At 39.1% G+C, this 17,760-nt stretch overlaps 1 protein-coding gene across 4 annotated transcripts; it reads right to left on the bottom strand.

Moving 5' to 3' along the window:
• Window positions 1-513: 513 nt before the first annotated feature.
• Window positions 514-16,080, bottom strand: FAM3B (FAM3 metabolism regulating signaling molecule B). 4 transcript variants are annotated; one of them, XM_065068486.1, is made up of 9 exons: window positions 16,006-16,080; window positions 14,738-14,854; window positions 8,038-8,181; window positions 7,108-7,231; window positions 6,313-6,371; window positions 4,020-4,070; window positions 2,702-2,789; window positions 1,849-1,981; window positions 514-818 (listed from the first exon to the last, which is right to left on the bottom strand). In XM_065068486.1, the coding sequence occupies exons 3-9, from the start codon at window positions 8,093-8,095 to the stop codon at window positions 732-734; spliced, it is 600 nt and encodes a 199-aa protein (XP_064924558.1). In that variant the 5' UTR covers window positions 8,096-8,181; window positions 14,738-14,854; window positions 16,006-16,080; the 3' UTR covers window positions 514-731. The 4 variants fall into 4 exon arrangements, with proteins under 4 accessions (XP_064924558.1, XP_005514935.2, XP_064924554.1 ...); XM_005514878.3 differs by lacking the exons at window positions 14,738-14,854; window positions 16,006-16,080 and adding an exon at window positions 11,800-12,029; XM_065068482.1 differs by lacking the exons at window positions 14,738-14,854; window positions 16,006-16,080 and adding an exon at window positions 11,666-11,863.
• Window positions 16,081-17,760: the final 1,680 nt, after the last annotated feature.

The following is a 17,760-nucleotide window of genomic DNA, read 5'->3' as shown; positions in this document are numbered from 1 at the left end:
AAGGGAGACTGAATAAATGGCTTCTACAGTTTCCTTACAGTCATGTGTTTGATTCTACAGTTAGCATTAAGAACACTTAAGCTTGCATGAAGTCACAACATTTTTGAAGGAAGTTAAAGGAAGAACAAATAATTAGAAAAACCATGTAGATTTGCGGCTTAAATTTAGCAAAATAATTCCAATAACTTGATCTTTATGTGTTAACATTGTTATTGCATGTTGTCAACATCACTATAACCAGCTCAACAAATGTAACTGCTATTTCCATACTTTTTCTGAAGATAATTGGGTACTAATAAATTAACATAAAACTAACTTGCTTTACTGCTAGGGATTTTATATTACAATTTAGACTCAGTTCTATTTGTATATTAGTCTTCAATAGGAATGAAAAGAAAACAGACACTAAACCCAAATAAACAAGCAAAACCAAAACACTAAAATTACTAATGACAATGTATCATAATTTAAAAAAATGCTAGTATTTTGTGAATGAATTCCTGAACACTGTAATTCCAAAACAGAGTATTTTATTTCCACTTGTCATCAAAATACCTATTTGTTTCCAGATTGGAGTAAAACCTCACAGAGGAAGAGAAGGTTAAAAACTGCGCATATGGCTTCTTTTACCATTAGTGTTCAGATGCTGATTGGGTTCTGGAGGCAATTTGCTAGAGTAATAGATATATAAAAAATATAAAGACATCTTTATTAATGAGGTATGCATTTGTTTAGATCAGGTTTCTTGGGATACAGCCTTCTATTTGGATTTCAGCTGGCCAGCCACTGTATCTGTTGTTCTTGTCAGAGTGGATTATCTGTCAAAAAAACCCAAAATAAATAAATAAATAAATAAATAAAAATCAATGTTTGGTTCACCAATAACAGACTAGTTTGTCAAACCTCATATAACAGAAGGAGGTAATAGGGTAGGACTGAGAAACTAAGTAGCATGTTACATATCTTGCTTGACGTAATAAGTTAAGTGCAGATTCCACCAGTTTCTCTCTCAATCAGAGTGCTTTATTTATTTCCCAGATGGCTGTCATAATATACCCTAAATTGAATACCTTTCTTCCCACAGAAACTCTGTAATGTGAAGATTGTAACAATATTCTGGGAAAAAAATAACTGTGAAAGTTTCACATGCCTTTGGAGGGAGTCAGTATCATCAAGGCAACTGACCTCTGTATTGGTTTTTCTCATTTCTGTGTGCCCCTCTGTCATACGGATGAGCACTGCTGGGTTTATAGAAAGCGAATTAGCAAGGTCACAGGTGCAAACAGAAATCTGATTTTAAAATGATATCTTTAGTCCTCCTGAAGTCTGAAGGCAAGTTACCTGGAAAAGTTTTGTGATGCAAGCATTGCTGTATGTGCATGGCTAATTTGAGACAGTCCCATTTTCATATAAAAGTATCTATTTTTATGAAGGCCTTGGATTTTGTCCTTAAGTTTCTGTACAGCATGTCAGGTTGGACATTTAAAAACTGAGACTCTAGAATTAATGGTCACTTCTGAAAACTGTCTACAGATGATTTAGTGCTGATATGGTAGAAGTCAGTACTGTATATGATCCAGATCCAAAGCAAAGGAGAATGACAGATTGGAGTCATCGAATAGTTTGGGTTGGAAGGGACCTTCAAAGGTCATCTGGTCCAATCCCCCTGCCATGTGCAGGGACATCTTCAACTAGATCAGGTTGCTCAGAGCCCTGTCCAGCCTGGCCTGGAATGTCTCCAGGGATGGGGCATCTGCCCCAGTGATTATAACTAACCCATGAAATCTGCACCTGAAGGTTATATCTGATATACAGACAAATAAAAACTGAAAATAAAATTAACCTGACCTTTTCTTTTTGGATATCATCTGGCAGCTTGAAGCCTTTGGCAGCAATAAAAGCCCAGCTTGACCTGAACTTTATATTCCATATTTGTTTACTTCCCAGCTCTTCTACTAATTTTTTGGCATCGTTTTTCAACCTAGGAAAATTTAGTGAAAAAAGAGTTAAAAATTCACAATGTGAAAAATGGTGAAAAAGGGCACAGCTGATTCATGCCTTACATTAGGATGTCAGCAGAAGTAACAATGAGAAGTTTAAAAAATCCTGAGAGCTGTCTTAGTAGCATGTCATTAAACTTGCAGACAAAATTATTTTTCTTCCTCCTCTCTACATTCCTGATGTTAATACAACCTGTTTCTAACAGCATAGCAAAATGAAAAATATATCTTAAATACTATTTGATATTTCAACCCCTCTTAAATAAGGACAAGAACATAAAATATTTATCAACCAAATGTTTCCCTTTTAATTACTATACCATAAGAGATCCCTAAGATTTGAAAGCACTTGAAGAATCAGGCTAAGATGTAAGAAGGAATGAAGTCTAGGTACTTTAAAACTGGAGGTGTGGGTAGCTTCTTAATAGAAGTTGTGACCCAGAGGTAACAGCATTACCCTTTATGAGGACAACTGGTGCTTTTAAACAAATATGACACTATCTATACATCTGTGGAATCATCAGCATATGTGATATGGGCAAGCACTGAATGGACATGGAATCAAAGCCTTTTAGGCAGAAAATTAGAGAACAATCCTGACTATAGAGTGAAACTCATCATTTCTTTATGCCATGATGCAATAACTATTTTCAAGCTATTAATTGCTCTGTTCCTCAGCCTGTCATGAATAACTTGCTTACCGGGTGCTTCCTTCGTCCTGAGTCACCATCAGAAGGAGGGATCCTTCTGGTGCATTTTTAATGAAAGTCATCATCTCTCCCGAGTGGTCTGTTGAATCAATTACATAACCGATTATTCACTACATGATATCACATTGCACCTACTTTGAACCTGTTTTCACTTTTTGGCCTTGTCTATTCAATATGAGACTTAATTAGGCAATTTTTCTGTTTACAGGCAAAGGGCCTAATCATGAAAGATGCAGAAAGCTGCTGGCTCTCATGAAAGGCTAGGGGGGCATAGATTGATCTGCATTTCCTAGTAGTAAACAAAGATACATCTGAACTTCTACAAAGGCCGTTTACACACAAGGTAAGTATATAGATGCTTTCTTATGTTTACTTCATGTAATATTATACATGCAAGAAAAAAAATGAATAGTCCAGGAGAAGTCATTGCTATTCTGTGTGCTTCCCCCTACCATGCTATCTGCAGAGCTGAGTTCCACACTCCAATGTACATCCTCTTTCATTAAGTGGCAGCCTATTTGTAGCACTAAGATATTTATTGGTTTTGCAATTGCTAGACATAGACAAGACACTTGTTTTCCTTACAAAAAAATGTAACAGGAGCCCTGGAAACATTACAAGCTACATACTGTATTATAAAATTGTAGCTCCATGATTAGTCCCAATGTGATTTCTATTCACGCACGTAAGGTCACAAGTATTCTCAAGTGGTCAGAGAATCAGCTTCCAGTGCCTTCTCTTTCTCCTTACTAATAGGTAAGGAAACCTTTATCATTCAGAGTTTGGAAAAAGTGCTAAAAGCTACTCTTAAAGAAGATTATCCTTCTAGCTGCATGAAGGGATGTCAAGAGACAGACTAGCAAATTTCCTATGATGATTTTACAACTAAAATAAAACAAAATACGCAAGGAAAAGGAATTTTGCAGACAGAAGTATCTGGATATGGTACCTGTTTAAGTGCTATTCCTACCAGACTGAAATCATAGAGAAAAAGGACAATTAAAAAATAACAATTTGACAATTAACAAAAAAAAAAAAAAAGAAAAGAAAGAAAAAAGGCAGCAAGACAATTTAAAAAAAAAGACAATTAGTTATCTAAACCAAAAGGAGAAATTCAGCTTTTCAGGTAAAATTTGTCATCATATCTGACCAGAGCATGTTTTATGAAGACAATGGCTGTTTATTTCTAGCTAATCCCCTTCAATAATACAATTGTAGTCTTTTGAAAGAGCAGGATAATTATTTAAATGTAAGTCGTTTCTTAACACTGAAACACTAACAAAAGCTCTATCAACATTCTTTTCCCTACCTCCTTCCCACATGTCAAAAAAATGTGCCGATATAACTTTTCCTGTTCGATCTGTAATGAAAAAATTGTGTAAACGTAAGAAAAATTGTTAAATTCGATCAGCACATACAGAACTTTCAAGTAAAGCTAGGCAACTCTATTTTTGTGTATCATTGTGATTCTGAATTTATGTTTTTAAATTGGAAAGAATATGGAATGACTTAAGTTTAAGATTTGGGAAGAATATTTTGCTTTGTGCAATCTCTGAATCATCAAATGTGAGTAAAGAATTTTATTACTTTTATTTTAAAGAAGAAATTCATTTTACTGTGTAGTTCTATGTTTCGCAACCCTAAATAGGAAAATTAGTTAAGCCTAAGACTACTTGAATGAGCTTAATACTATTCTGCAAAGTGTTTTAGATGTGCAAGCTTCCATACCATTTGGATCTCAGTGGACAGAAACTCAACACTCTCCATACCAGAAATTAAGCGTGCAAACAATTAGTCATTCCAAAACATTTTGGTCAATATTCATAATTAATTATGCTGCTGTTTAGGTGGCTATCTGTTTAAACAAGATATATATTATACAATTGGAAGCAATTTTCAAATTTTTACATCCATGACAACTGAATTAATTGGTTTTCACCATCCAAGACCCATATCCCTGCTACATGAAGTCTTTTTCATTTAGAGGGCATCAGCTCATTTCCAGTGAGAAGATCCAGCAGTTCCCAATTAATTTCTGTCTTATCTTTGATCTATATACAGTGCAATCATGAAGTCAAATTCTTCTGAACATAGGATTTTAAATGGCAGATTTATCACACTGATGAAGGGAAAAGGTAGCAAAAATCTGTCAATGGTAAAACAGTGTTCTAGAACTCGGTTGTTTCTGAGCAGTGATCACAAAAACTGGAAAAGGCTGTAGTGAGGACTGCAGAAATCCACAAAATTCTTTCTCTCTCCTTCTCTGTTTTTAGCTTGGCCTTAACAGTTCTGTCTTCCTTTCTTATAAAAGACCATGTGCATTCAGAGAAGGAAGAGCTACCATTATGGAATAAATTACAAATGTGATGCCATAGGAAACTTACTGAGCACAGTCATTAGCTTGGCTGACCTTATTATAGGACTTGTAGGAAATATGTCTACAGATTGGTTCAAGATAATGGGACAGATTTACCTGCAGGTGGAGGTGAAGTGTAGCTAAAATGATTACATGTGTGATGAAGGAAATGGCTGTTTAAAAATGTGTAAAATGTGATATATCACTTCTTTTTCCTCACTAATGTCAGGTGCAAAGACAATGCTAGTTCCCTACTCCTATTTGCTATAATCTTGTTTCAGCATTCAGGATGATCATTTGTCCTCTTACTTTATAGTTCTATGCTGAAAATTCATTTTTAACTATTTACCTATTACAACCAGCAAAGTTTTTATGATTCCTTACTGGAAAAAAATAATGTAGCAGTTAACTGGGAAAAAAAAAAATGGAACAGGTTCTTGTCCATGGTAATTTCTCCCAGTGACTTCAGTAAAATCATGCAAGTTTATACAAGATCAAGATCTTGCTTAGCAATTATGGGACCAAAAAACTGGAACATAAGTGTTTTGTGATCAAAGCCAAATGACTGTGCATCTGAACTCCCTTTCTTCCACATCCCCCCAACATTCAGCCATTCATTTCTGTCGGGATCCATTATTGAATACACCGCACTTCACCACCATTCCCATTCATCTATATTAAAATGGTGCCTCCAGATCTGGAATACACTGCACTTTCTGCTTTCTAATAGCTCCCATTATAAGCAAAGACATATAATGACAGTTTAATATTAATCAAGCTTTGAGTCTGTCTTGCTGTCCAAGTCTGGAAAAGGCACATGCACCTTGGGGCAGAACTGCAATTCTCAGTTATTGCTTCACCCTTATCAGTGGAGAAGTAGCTGTTAATAATTTTTATCAAGGACTGGACCTGAAAGTACAGTCTTACTGCTGGAAATCACAGATATTTTTACTGTTACACAAGAAGCAGTTCTTTAATCTAACAGAATACATATACGCTGCTTCTATGAACACTTATGGAAATGTTTCTTTTTTTTTTTTTTTTTTTTTTTTTTTCCAGAAGACTGTTTCTCTAAAACATGGATTTGTTTCTTACATTTAACATGAATCAAGTTTGTGATTTTTTCCTTTCCTTCTATACTAGCTAGGAAAAAACAAACAAACATCCTCCCCCCAACCCCAAGAACCTTTGTAAATTATTGCAGTACAAAAGTATGTCTCTTGCTAACATTTTTTCTCTTACTTACAGTTAACAATGGCAATGTTTATACCTCTTCCAACATTACCCTTCTCTTTGCTTATGAGCCTGCAATAGAGATAGAGTATCAGCAGAATGCATCCATCCAGAATCTCTGATCCAAAGTTATATTTACCAATGCTAAGTCCTGATGCTTGTGTTTTCTTCAGTTTTTTAACTCAAGACTTTGTAGTAAACAATAGCTACAGTTTAAAAATCTTGCACATGATATCACTCAGTTTCATTTAATGATGTACAATGAGTCTTTCAAAATGAGCCAGATTAAGAGAGTGCTTTGTAGAAATCCAGCCAGGAAGATAAAGAAGGAAAAAAACCCAACCCAACCCAAAACAAACCCAACACCAAAAAGCAAGATAAAATGTCATTTTGTGGTAATGTTGTATGTGGACTATATCTACACAAAGGATAACTGCAAGGTTTTGAAGTTACTCTACCTGCCCAGTTTGAAAAACCATGAAAGAACCTGACTTTCAGAAGGTGTTGACTATTCGACATACCATAAACTGGCAATCCTGAACCATGAAGATTAAAACTCACACTTGAAACTAAGAGTTGAGTGCAGCTTATGTAGAGGAACCAAGAAAATAACCTGAGATTAGGTAATTTTTTTTTTTTTAAAAAGGAGGTAGAGGCAAGGGTTAGATACTGTCAGATATATTCTGAGTTTAGCACCAGAATAGGAGCCCCTTGGTAGGAGCTTACTTGCTGCTAGTGAACCAAAATGAAACACCCTTCTTCACGCTACAAAGTACTTCCTTAGACTTAAAGGTAGACTGATACTCACAGATCATCCTCAAAACAAATTTTAGCCAGCTTTGCTTTGCCACCACCGCTAAGAATTCGATAGGAGTAGCTCCCAGGGGAGCAAGGAGACCAGTGATCACACTTCTGCCTTTTGGGGACTGGGGCTACAATGACAAAGATGAGAAAATGTTTTCTTGGATGCTGCATGAAGGATTTCTACATGGAAATAATGTCAACATGCTAAGCTCAAACATATATACACAGAACCCAATCCTGCTGGTTTTCCAGTATTCTGGCAACATTATCACAGATTGGCCTGGGCTTTAAGTTGTTGACTTTCAAACAGCTACTGGGACCAAGAACAAGCTTATCTAGGGAAAAATGGCCTATATGGTGTGATCTGAGTCTAGAGTCATTATTTTGTACTATTTCATATAAGAGGAAACAAGGGCTAGAGTGATGAATTATTCCTACCAACAACTTGAGGTTAATAGTTATCATTCTCATTAAGCCTTTTTCACACAGTAACATAGTCACAGAATGAGAAAAACACACACATTAAACCATCCAGTCAGATTAGAGGAAAAAAATAATGAGGATTTAATCACAAAGTTTAGTTAGTGATTCAGTAGTTTACTGTAACTTTAACATACACGTGATTGACCAAAGCTGTACCTGCAGCTTTTTCTTACATGCCAGCAAACTAATAAGGTGTTCTTACATTACTATTCAATTAATTATATTTGCATACTGGCAAACATAAGTTGACATCGTGTTTCTTCAAAGATAGCATCTAAGAAATAGTTCAGACTTGCATTAATAAATTAAATTTACACAGCCAACTTCATTCTTAAAGTAGCACACACCAAATCATTTATTAGCTAACAAGCCATTTGTCATTTACCATGTAAATGCACAACATTAGATCTAGTATAAAGGAAAAAAAAAAAAAAAAAGTACAACTACATACGCCTCAACACTGGTTTGTTTCCAATGTCTTGAAGATTAGCAACAGAAAATGTTATCATGTCTTTGGGTATATGACCAGCGAATAAGTATCCCAAGTACCAAGCAGCCAAGGATGCCAAAAAGAGCCCTGCTAATTTCACAGGACCTGCCAAGGTAAAAAACAAACAAGAACAAACAAACAAACAAACAAACAAAAAACAAAAATAAAAACACAGAGACATAAATATATTTTTGTAGCAACACAGAAAATCTTGTATTTTCTCTGGCACTGCTACACAAAGTGGCTATTTTATTTCTGATATATTGTGTTAACTGCAGCCTTCAGAGATGAGGTGATAGAGTATTTGTTGCATTCCCGCCTCTGACAACCCCTTTTGTTTCTAAAACTTGATCTTCAAGCAAAAACTCCCAACTCCCTTCAATCCACACCCATAAAACCTCAAAGAAACACGAAGCTCATCTCAACCCTAAAAGGATTTTGACTTTGAAAAGTACCAGATACCACACATGACTATACAGACAATTCAGAGTTAACTATTGAATTTCTGTGACAGGCAGACACTACAGGAACGGTTTAAAATGCTGACCATGCAGGGAACTCCCTCCATTCACCCTTTTGACATGCTGGGTAAAAACAACTGAAGGCCCAAATAATCTCATTCACACGATGAGCTCTGACTGCATTCAAACATGACTAGAGTCATCGTTTCACCTTCTCTCAGTTATATCACAGTTTCCATGGACTGTATTAATGGCACATCAACACAATACAAAAACAACAGGATTCACAATTTTGCTGACTATGAAGAAATAGAAAACAGTTCCATATTGAATATTTCATCTTCCTCCTCATCAGAAATGCTAACACGCACTTCTGATCTGCAAGAAATGCATCACCTCATTTATGATATTGAACAAAGAAGTATCACACTACAGTTGTGAAACACTGATGATTTGATGCCATGTGATAACTTCCTGATCTGCAAAGGAACGTGTTCTTGAACATGTTCAACTGATATGTTCACTTTGCCAACCTGCTAAAAAATATTGTGTATTATTTAGCCTAAATCTTCCTAGTAACAGTTTACACTTGAGAAGATATTACTTTCTTTCTTGAAAGTGCCTTTACAAACGTCAAGATTTCTGCCATACCCCTTCTCTAGAATAAGGCCAAATTGTTCACTTTTTCTCCTCTCCTATTTTGCAGAGCCTACTGCTCTCCCGTGAATTCTGCCCAACTGGTCCGTTTTTTGCTGCAGAATAGGCACACTAATCCAGCACACACATTCTGGAGGCTCTAGTTCTGGCTCTTCATGCCAGAATGAAGTTTGAATCTTTTTCTTAATAGCAGACCTTATTGCCTGAGGTTCTGTTTATAATCCACCATAAAGACCAGGTCATTTTTCCTGTAAGGATTTTACCTCTCTGGTTACTTCCTATCCTGTATTTGTGCATGTGGTTATTCCTGAATTCTACCTGGCATTAAAAACAAAAGGTGTAACAAAACACCAAGGAAAACGCAGATTGGTAAACCAGCACTGAACAGTACTGTCGCCTGACCTCTCATTTTGTTTTAATCGCAACAGAAGTAGCAAGTGTCCCTCTCTGACACAGTCATCTCTAACAATCAGAAGCACAGCTGTACTCCAGCCTTTGAACCTCAGTGAGGGAGAATGTGGGTAATGATGAACACTGAAGGTACTTCTGTAAATAATCCCAGTTTCTTATTTTCTGCATCAGAAAAAAAGGCTGAGAAAAAAGAAAAAGTGAGTAAAATCTTCTAAGGTACTGATCTGAACTCTTAAAATGTTCTGTGTCATTGTATAAGTGTGTGCATTTGTCTGACTGCAAGGAAGATACTGTGAGAAACTTACTGTATTTTCATCAAAGGATTAAGATTGAGAAAGTAATATAATAGGATCATAGAACACCAGGTTGGAAGAGACCACAAGGATCATCTGGTCCAGCCTATCTTGGCAAAAGCACAGTCTAGACAAGATGGCCCAGCACACTGCCCAGCTGAATCTGAAAAGTGTCCAATGTTGGGGAATCCACCACTTCCCTGGGGAGATTATTCCAATGGCTGGTTGTTCTTATAGTGAAAAAAATCCTTCTTATGTCCAAATATACATAATGAATCTTCAGAGATATAACAAATTCCCCAATTATTACCTTAGTCTAAGAGAAATCTGTCTCACTCTACCACTTGCAGTGGTGCAAACCACTCAATAATAATAATACTCAAAGTTACTCCAATTTTTAATAAATTTAGTGAATGTGAACACGAACCCTGACAAAGTTCGTGCACACAAAGAAGGAAGATGCAGGAACCATGTAGAATGAAACTATTTTTTTGGGGGGTGGGGTGCACTGTAAAGATCTATGAGGTTTTATTGTGCTTTTTCTGTTGTTGACTTAGCAGGTGTATCTTTACAATGATTTTCATCACTGGTTTTCATCAAAACTATGGAGCAACTGTTGCAAAATAGGCTCAACGGCTTAGCATTTTACCTAAGTAGAAGAGAGAGTACAGAATATCTAGCTTCTAAGATTAGATTGTATTTTACTTTAACTGCAAGCTTCTTAAATGGTTCTAAAATATGCCTTTTAAAGATTAAAGAATACATTTACCAACTCTCCAGTGTTGTTAGAAAACATTTTTGTTGCCAACCGTCTTCTAGTTTTACTTTCTTGGATTCAGAAGGCACTGGGGGACTGGATTGATCCTATCTGCTGGGTCCACCTGGAGCTCTTAGCTAAATGAGGTTACACATCCTGCACAGATTTTTGGTTTGTTTTGTTTTTTTTTGAATACTCGCATAGACACGCGTGAAACTCTACACAATAGCAGCTAAGGCATTAACTCAGAAAAACTTAAGGGAGTTAAGAGAGATTAAAATTTGCTATCCACCGCAGTTAGGAGTTATAAAGTGTAAAGTGCGGTCTAGATTCACAAAACCCGGACTGTGCTTTTGCTGACGTTGGAGGCTGTGGCTGCTCAGCCCAGTACCAGCAGGGGGACGGTGTGCGGCAGAGGGGCTCGTTGTGCCCTGACAGGTGGCACAAACCTCCCCTGCTTCCGCGTCTGTCCCAGAGAGGTGACGCAGCCGGAGATACCCGGCAATACTCACGGTGTCAGGGAGACAAGAGGGCAGAGAGGAGCAGGGAGGAAAAAACCCTGCGGGCAGTCCGGGTGTGGCAGGACACATGACAGCGAAATAGAAGGAAAAGAAAGTAGAAGGAAAAGAAAGCGATTAGCAGTCCCACCTTACAGCAGCTCCTAATTTCCATTGTCCTTCAAGTGCTCGCTTGCCCCTTGCCAGAAACAAAAGCTCTAAATGTAAGCACTTTTTTTTTTTTTGATGCTTAGCTGACTCGAAATGCCCACTTTCCCCACACCTCGCCAATACACAGCTGTACACTGCAGGATTTTAAAAGGGGGGAAAAAAGGCAAGTGATTCAAGACTCAAATTATTCCAACCTAAAAATGTGGTTGTCCAACCGCGAAGCCCAGCACCGGCACCCCCGCTCCCGACCGGGGGCTCGGGTACAGTCCTCCCGCCCCTTTCCCGCGGCGAGCGGGGCCTCGGCTCGCCCGACCGACCGGGGAGCGGCTCCGGGGCACCCACCTGAGGAGAGCGCAAGGCGGGAGCGAGGTGCCGGCTGCCTCTCCGGGAGCACCGGGCGGCTGCACCGGCGCCCTCCGCGCCTCCCTTCCTCACTTGGCGGGGCGAGCCCCCGCCGCCGCAGCGCTGCTACTCACATTGCCGCCTCGACCACATTATTCAGGACGGGGGCGGACTGCTCGCCCGTCCTCCTCCTCCTCCTCGTCCCCTCCTCCTCTAGGGACGGGCAGGGTCGACCCCCTCGCCGCGTCCTGCAGCCACTGGAACGCCGTTGGGAAGGGAGCGGCCACCTGTCGGCTCCGCAACACCCTGGCGCCGCCGGCGGCACCGCAGGGTACCGCACACCGAGTCTCGCACCTCGATGCCCTGGTCGAATTCCTCTGGCGGGGGGACGGCGGCAGCTGCAGGGAGCGGCGGGTCGCCTCAGGGAAGCGGAGCGGCTTTCGGGGGAAGGCCAGAGCCACGGCGCAGGGTGCGGACGGGGAGGGGCGGCGCTCCCATCGCCTTCCCGGCCGTTTTGTGCTTTGGTGGTGTCGGGGAGGCCTGGGAGCCATCGAGCTCCCATGTTATCTCATTGGCAAAGCCGGTGAAAGGACTGACGCTTGCTTGTAACACCTGCTCTTGAGGAGGAGAGGGCGTTAGGGGCAGGAGGTTTCATCTGCCAAACCAACCCTCTTTTGAGCCAAGGAAATACAACTGTAGATGCCACCTAAAACCTTCAAACATAAGAAGTAGTGCTAAAAGTTGTTTTCCACAGAAAGAAATCAAATGGCTGGTGGGATCAAAAGGAAGGCTCAAACACCATCCATCAGCCTGTTTGAGAAGCTGTTTCCCCCTGTATCTTGAAATAAACCAGTTATTTTTAAGTCTGTTGAACCCAGCCCAGAAAGGAAACAGCAAGCAAAGGAAAAGCTTTTTCCTGGTGATGGACAGGGTGTTTTAGCTGTTGAGGTCAGGGAGCAGGGCCCCACTGGAGCCCCCTCCTCCTTCCTTCAGCCACCACCATGGCCCTGGGATGGCACAAGCCCTGCCATGGGCACCAGCCCACTGGGCCAAGCCCTTGGTTCATCTGTTCCTGCGGTGTGCCCTGCCGGTGCTGTGAGCAAGGTGCTGTGCACGCTTGCCTGGACGTTTCCTTCCCGGTGGGGTAGCTTGGTCATTCCCTGGACCTCATCACCCCACCAAAAAACCTGGCACTATTTGCAATGTGGAGCAGCACCCCCACATCTCTCCTGCTCCCCAGCCTCCCAGGCCAGATGTAAGAAGCACGAAACTACAGAACAATGCTGGCAGTGCCTGATTTCTAGCTTGTAGCAGATGAAATGAGATAAAGGAGTGACCCATCATGAGCCCTGCACCATGGGCTCAATTTTCTGTTTTTAAAAGTCCCAGTTTTCCAAAATGTTGCGGTTGATGGGTGTTTACAGGCCTGTGTGGGTGCTGAGCCCCACCAGCACAAGTCAGCCCTAACCTTAACTGAGGAAATCACAGCTCACATCAAAGACAACTTCTAAGGACCGAAGTAGCCACTCAAACATGTTCAGGAAACTGCACTGAAAAACTCCAAGTTGGGCAAAACCCAAACAACAAAGCTAGTAATTTTATTTGAAATTTACTCAACTACATTGTGAATCAGTATTTGCCCTTAAAACTCTCTGATCTAGTTTCCCTTAACCTTCTTAGTTCCCTCTGCATCTAGTGATGCACAGAAATTATATTTATGTCAGCAAACAGATTAAGAAAATCCTGCAGGAGGGCAGCACAAATCAAGATGTCAGCCAGACTGAGGCTTTTGCCTTCCTCGCAGGACACCTGTGAAAGCCATAGATGCTTCTAGTCCCTGGAGAAGAGGTGTTTCTTGTCCTTGTCTGTGAGTAGAATATTCTTGTATCCTATAAATGGCAGATAAAACATGAAGGAGTAGTTGCTGTTGGTTATTGTCAAAAGTACTGGAGCTTGCAAATGAAAAGCATCATCCAATAAAACCTAGGTATGTGAATACCTAAAGTGGCAGCAGGGGACAAATAAGCCTAAGAAATGAAAAGTATAGGACAAAAAGGAAAAGGAGTAATGAGTAGGCAAGAGAAAGTTAAGGACAACACTGTTCTGGGTTACTCTTATAACTATAAAGTTATTTCTACCAGAACTGTTATCCTGCAAGATGGCAAAATGATATCTCTGCTAACAAACAATCAAAACTATTGAAGAATGCATTTCTCCCCTTTAAAGCAAAAATAACATATCTTTAAGCTTGAAATGCTACAGTTCATAGCAGCCAAATGAAAAATTCTGATGATCTTACTAAAGCAAGCAAAATTAATTACAACTCAGGATAGCTTAATTTTGAAACGAGCCTTGGTGGGTCACAGACTCCATGAATAAAAACTTTAAGTTTCCAGGAGCTTTGTTACTGCCTCACTGAGAAAAAAAACCCAAACCAAACAATTCATTAGTGGTCAGTGTCTATCGTGTAACTGTCAGTTTACCTGCTTTTACCCACAAGAAAAATGTATCAGGTTACTTCTTTTTCATTACTGCCTAAACCATACTGAATTATTCCTAGGTGTTTGCTACAAACAGGCAACACAGTAATCGGTTTGCTTGCTAGCCAAAGCCCAGGGATCCAATGCTCTCTAGGTGAGGGGATCTTAAATGCCAAAGGATTAGGAAATTTTAAAATGTTTTACTTCAGTTGTCTCAGTTTTGTGGCTGCAAAAGAAACACGATGCTGTTCTTCCTTTAGTAATTAATCAAAGATGTGGGATGCAGAACACTTTTGAAGTATCATTATTCCTGTCCATTCTGTAACCATTCATTCTGTAATTTGAAAGCTTAGAGGAGAAACTTTCAAAAACATTAATCTTCACTCTCAATGCTTGTGAGGCTATAAGACTTTTTGGTGATAAGTAGCACAGGAAACAAATGACTCTTGCAGACACTATATGGAGCAGGTGAATGTACGCACACATTGTTTATGTGTTAGTCTTGTCTTATCACAAAAGTCACAGTCTTTAAAGAAAGTTTATAGGCATTTGTTAACACTCTAAAATTACAATAGAGCAAGTTCCTGCTTACCCTTTGAGCCACTGTAGCTCCAGAGGTATTTGCTGCATCCAACACACTTGGCTAAACATTTTGCAGAAGTGTCATTCCAGCCCTCATAGCTATTTAATTTACATGTTTTCTGCTCACCTGCAAATGGTCAAAAATGTATTTTTAATCTCGCTAGGATGAATTAAAAGAACTTAATGATTCAAAACTGAGGCAGAGTTTGTAGGGCAGAGAAAGAATATTGTATCAAATATTTCCTTGTAGGGGTCACAAGGATTTCAAGGGCTACTAGAAAAACTAGACCCCCTACATAAAATATTGCATATAAATATTGCATAAAATATTGCATATAAAATATGCAACTGATGCTTAAGTTAACTGATTTTGCCTAAGACTTGGACAGATAACATACACATGGGCAACAGGGGCGGCAATGTGGAAGAGCAGCTTTTAAGCTGCCGTAAAACAGCCATGCCTATGCCCATAATTCAAGTAGAACCTCAGCATCCTGAATTGTGATAGCATGCTAATGTGGAGAAATAGGGATTTAAATGTATATTTTAATACAAAGACTTGTTTTGTGGGGTTTTTTGGTTTGTTTGTTTGTTTGGTTTGTTTTAGTGTATCTTGAATATCTTCTTGAAACCCAGGAACAAATAGTCAGAACAAGATGACAGCTTTTAAATACCTCTTTGTGGATATATTAAAATCTTAACACCTTTACCCCAGACATGCAAAAACAGATAATATAGCAAAAGGCAAAAAGTAAGCAATGATTACTTTCAGTTGATAAGATAGAAAACCCATAAAGCTGGTGAGTCTAGCTTCCAGGATGTTGCTAGTCTGTTAAACACAAAGGTGGGGTATATTTGTTTGTTTTTCTTAAACTTTATTAATCCAGAAATACTCAAGGAAAATAGATTCAATTGCACTTAATCCAGATCAAAGATGTTGATCAGCAAAGTTTCTCAGAATTAGCGGCAATAGCTTAATACCTTATGGGCCCAAATCTAGACATCTAGACACATGGCAGCCCAAACTTTTCAGAAGAGGAAGACAAGGTTAGGAAGAGGACAAAAAGAGAGGGAAAACCTTCTGTTAAATTCTGGGTAATTTTGTAGGGCTTTACACAATCCTACAGGATCTCTGTTATTAATTTTCTTGAAATGCTGCTGTCAGTAGAGTCATTAGGTATACACGTCCCTATTAGCACAGATCCTGTGCCACATGTTCTACTGCCAATACTGGATGTAAACAATTCTGTAAGCCCACTCAGTCAGGTAGAGATTTACCAGAGGGAGCTGGATTGCGTAGTCCCTGCTAGCAGCGATGCCAAAGCTGTTGTAGCTTGATGACGTCCTGTGGTATGTCCTGGAACTCCTAAGCCATTCTGTCAACACCAGTTTCTCAACAAGGACCCAAGTCTGACACCATCTTGACAGGTTCAGGACATCCAAAGGTGATGGTGGAGTTCTAAAAGAGTAAAAAAAACACGGTAAATCCACTGTTGAAGCACAGTCCACACACAAAGTGAGAGAGCTGGATTTCTTTCAGACCTATCTTCTAGAGAGAGGCAAGAGAGAAAAAGGGTATCATTACCTTACCTGTGGGCCAAGATGGCAACAGATGTGGGCAGTCACAGTGGGTTGATATTGCAGGACGGTGTGGGAAAAAGGTGGGTATAGGTTAGTCAATGGAAGGAAATATATGTGCAAAGCAGAGTACTGTAAAAATACATCAGCAGTTAAAAATCAGTATAAAACATCAGCCTGATAAATGTTCAAGATGTACAACAATAAAAAACTCATACAGTAAGAATACAGGAAGCTGAAGTTAATGTTAAGCTTACAATCAAAAAAAAAAACTTAAACCAAAGAAAAAGTAAAGAGTATTCTTACACATAATACTTCAGAATAGGGCTAGGTGCATGAAAATAAAAACGTTGAAGAATCACAGTACCTTGATTATTCACAAAAAGTAGTTCTATCTAGCTAACAACTATAAAAATCCAATACACTAATATTTATGTATACACTGGCAGCATAGATTTTTGTAGTCTTTACAACAACCTGTGTTTCTTAGGAAATGCTATTGAATTTCCTAGAAAAACAAATGATGAGTCAAGGTATAGGCAGATGGTACTTATAAGCCTCTGGAAGGAGAAAAAAGAAAACAAAACCATTTATTTTTTAAAATAGTTTGGTTTTGTGCTGAAAGGGAAGAATAGTTACTGTTTACAGTTTAAGTGGCCATCAGAATTACATGTTGTCCTGAAATATTACATCGAGCACTGGAGTTGTAAACCTTCACATGTCTGTATTGCACTGTGGTTATCAGAAAAGCTGTATTCTTGCAATAAATTATTTTGTGTTTCATACACAGACTTAAAAGGTGCTTTGTCTAGACGGGCTAGCTTCAATGGGGAAAGATGAACAACAGAAATGTGAATGAACAGACAGTCCTACAGTTTTTCCATAAGCCTGAAGCACAGAGGTTGCCCTGAAGATGACGGCAATTTCAGAAGCATAGGAGACATTTAAGCCCAAGAAAAAATTTGAAAGCTTGCACAGTACCTCTGTGAGCAGAGCTGTGTAATAATATGTCGGCTTCACTGATAGTATAGCAATAAGCAGAACCAGACAGTTTGCCAAAGTGTGAAATAAACCCACTATATTAAACAGTTGGTGTGCTAATCTATCTTGCTTGATCAATCCCTTAAGTGTATTAACAGGTGTGCACCATGCTACCTTTAAAGATAAAAGCTCGGTGCTTAAAAATCAGCAACTTTTTGAAAGAGGCTTTTTGGTGGAGGGAAGTAGAATATTACTAAATAAGCAGGAGACCTCAAGCAAAGGACCTTTTTAGGTAGTATATTTAAAAAACAAAAACCAAACCAAACAAAAAAACACGAAAAAAAAAAAAGTACTGCTAATAAAATTCAAGCAAGACAACAGAATTCGCTGTGAAAAGGCTTAAAACTCTTGTATTTGAAAAACAAATCATGTGCGCCACCTCCCGGGGTACAAAACACAGAGCACAGTAACCAC

The sequence above is a fragment of the Columba livia genome, chromosome 1 (assembly GCF_036013475.1).
Source record: "Columba livia isolate bColLiv1 breed racing homer chromosome 1, bColLiv1.pat.W.v2, whole genome shotgun sequence".
NCBI classification, from domain to species: domain Eukaryota; kingdom Metazoa; phylum Chordata; class Aves; order Columbiformes; family Columbidae; genus Columba; species Columba livia.
The sequence above is the reverse complement of the archived record's forward strand: the minus strand, read 5'-3'. Positions and strand labels throughout refer to the sequence as shown.

What these genes read in the sequence shown, in the direction of transcription:
- FAM3B (XM_005514878.3), bottom strand. An exon ending in TTTTGACATGTGGGAAGGAG is followed by an intron (nt 2,790 to 4,019) that starts GTAGGGAAAAGA and finishes TTGATTCAACAG; the next exon opens with ACCACTCGGGAGAGATGATG. An exon ending in ATGATATCCAAAAAGAAAAG is followed by an intron (nt 819 to 1,848) that starts GTCAGGTTAATT and finishes TTTTTTTGACAG; the next exon opens with ATAATCCACTCTGACAAGAA.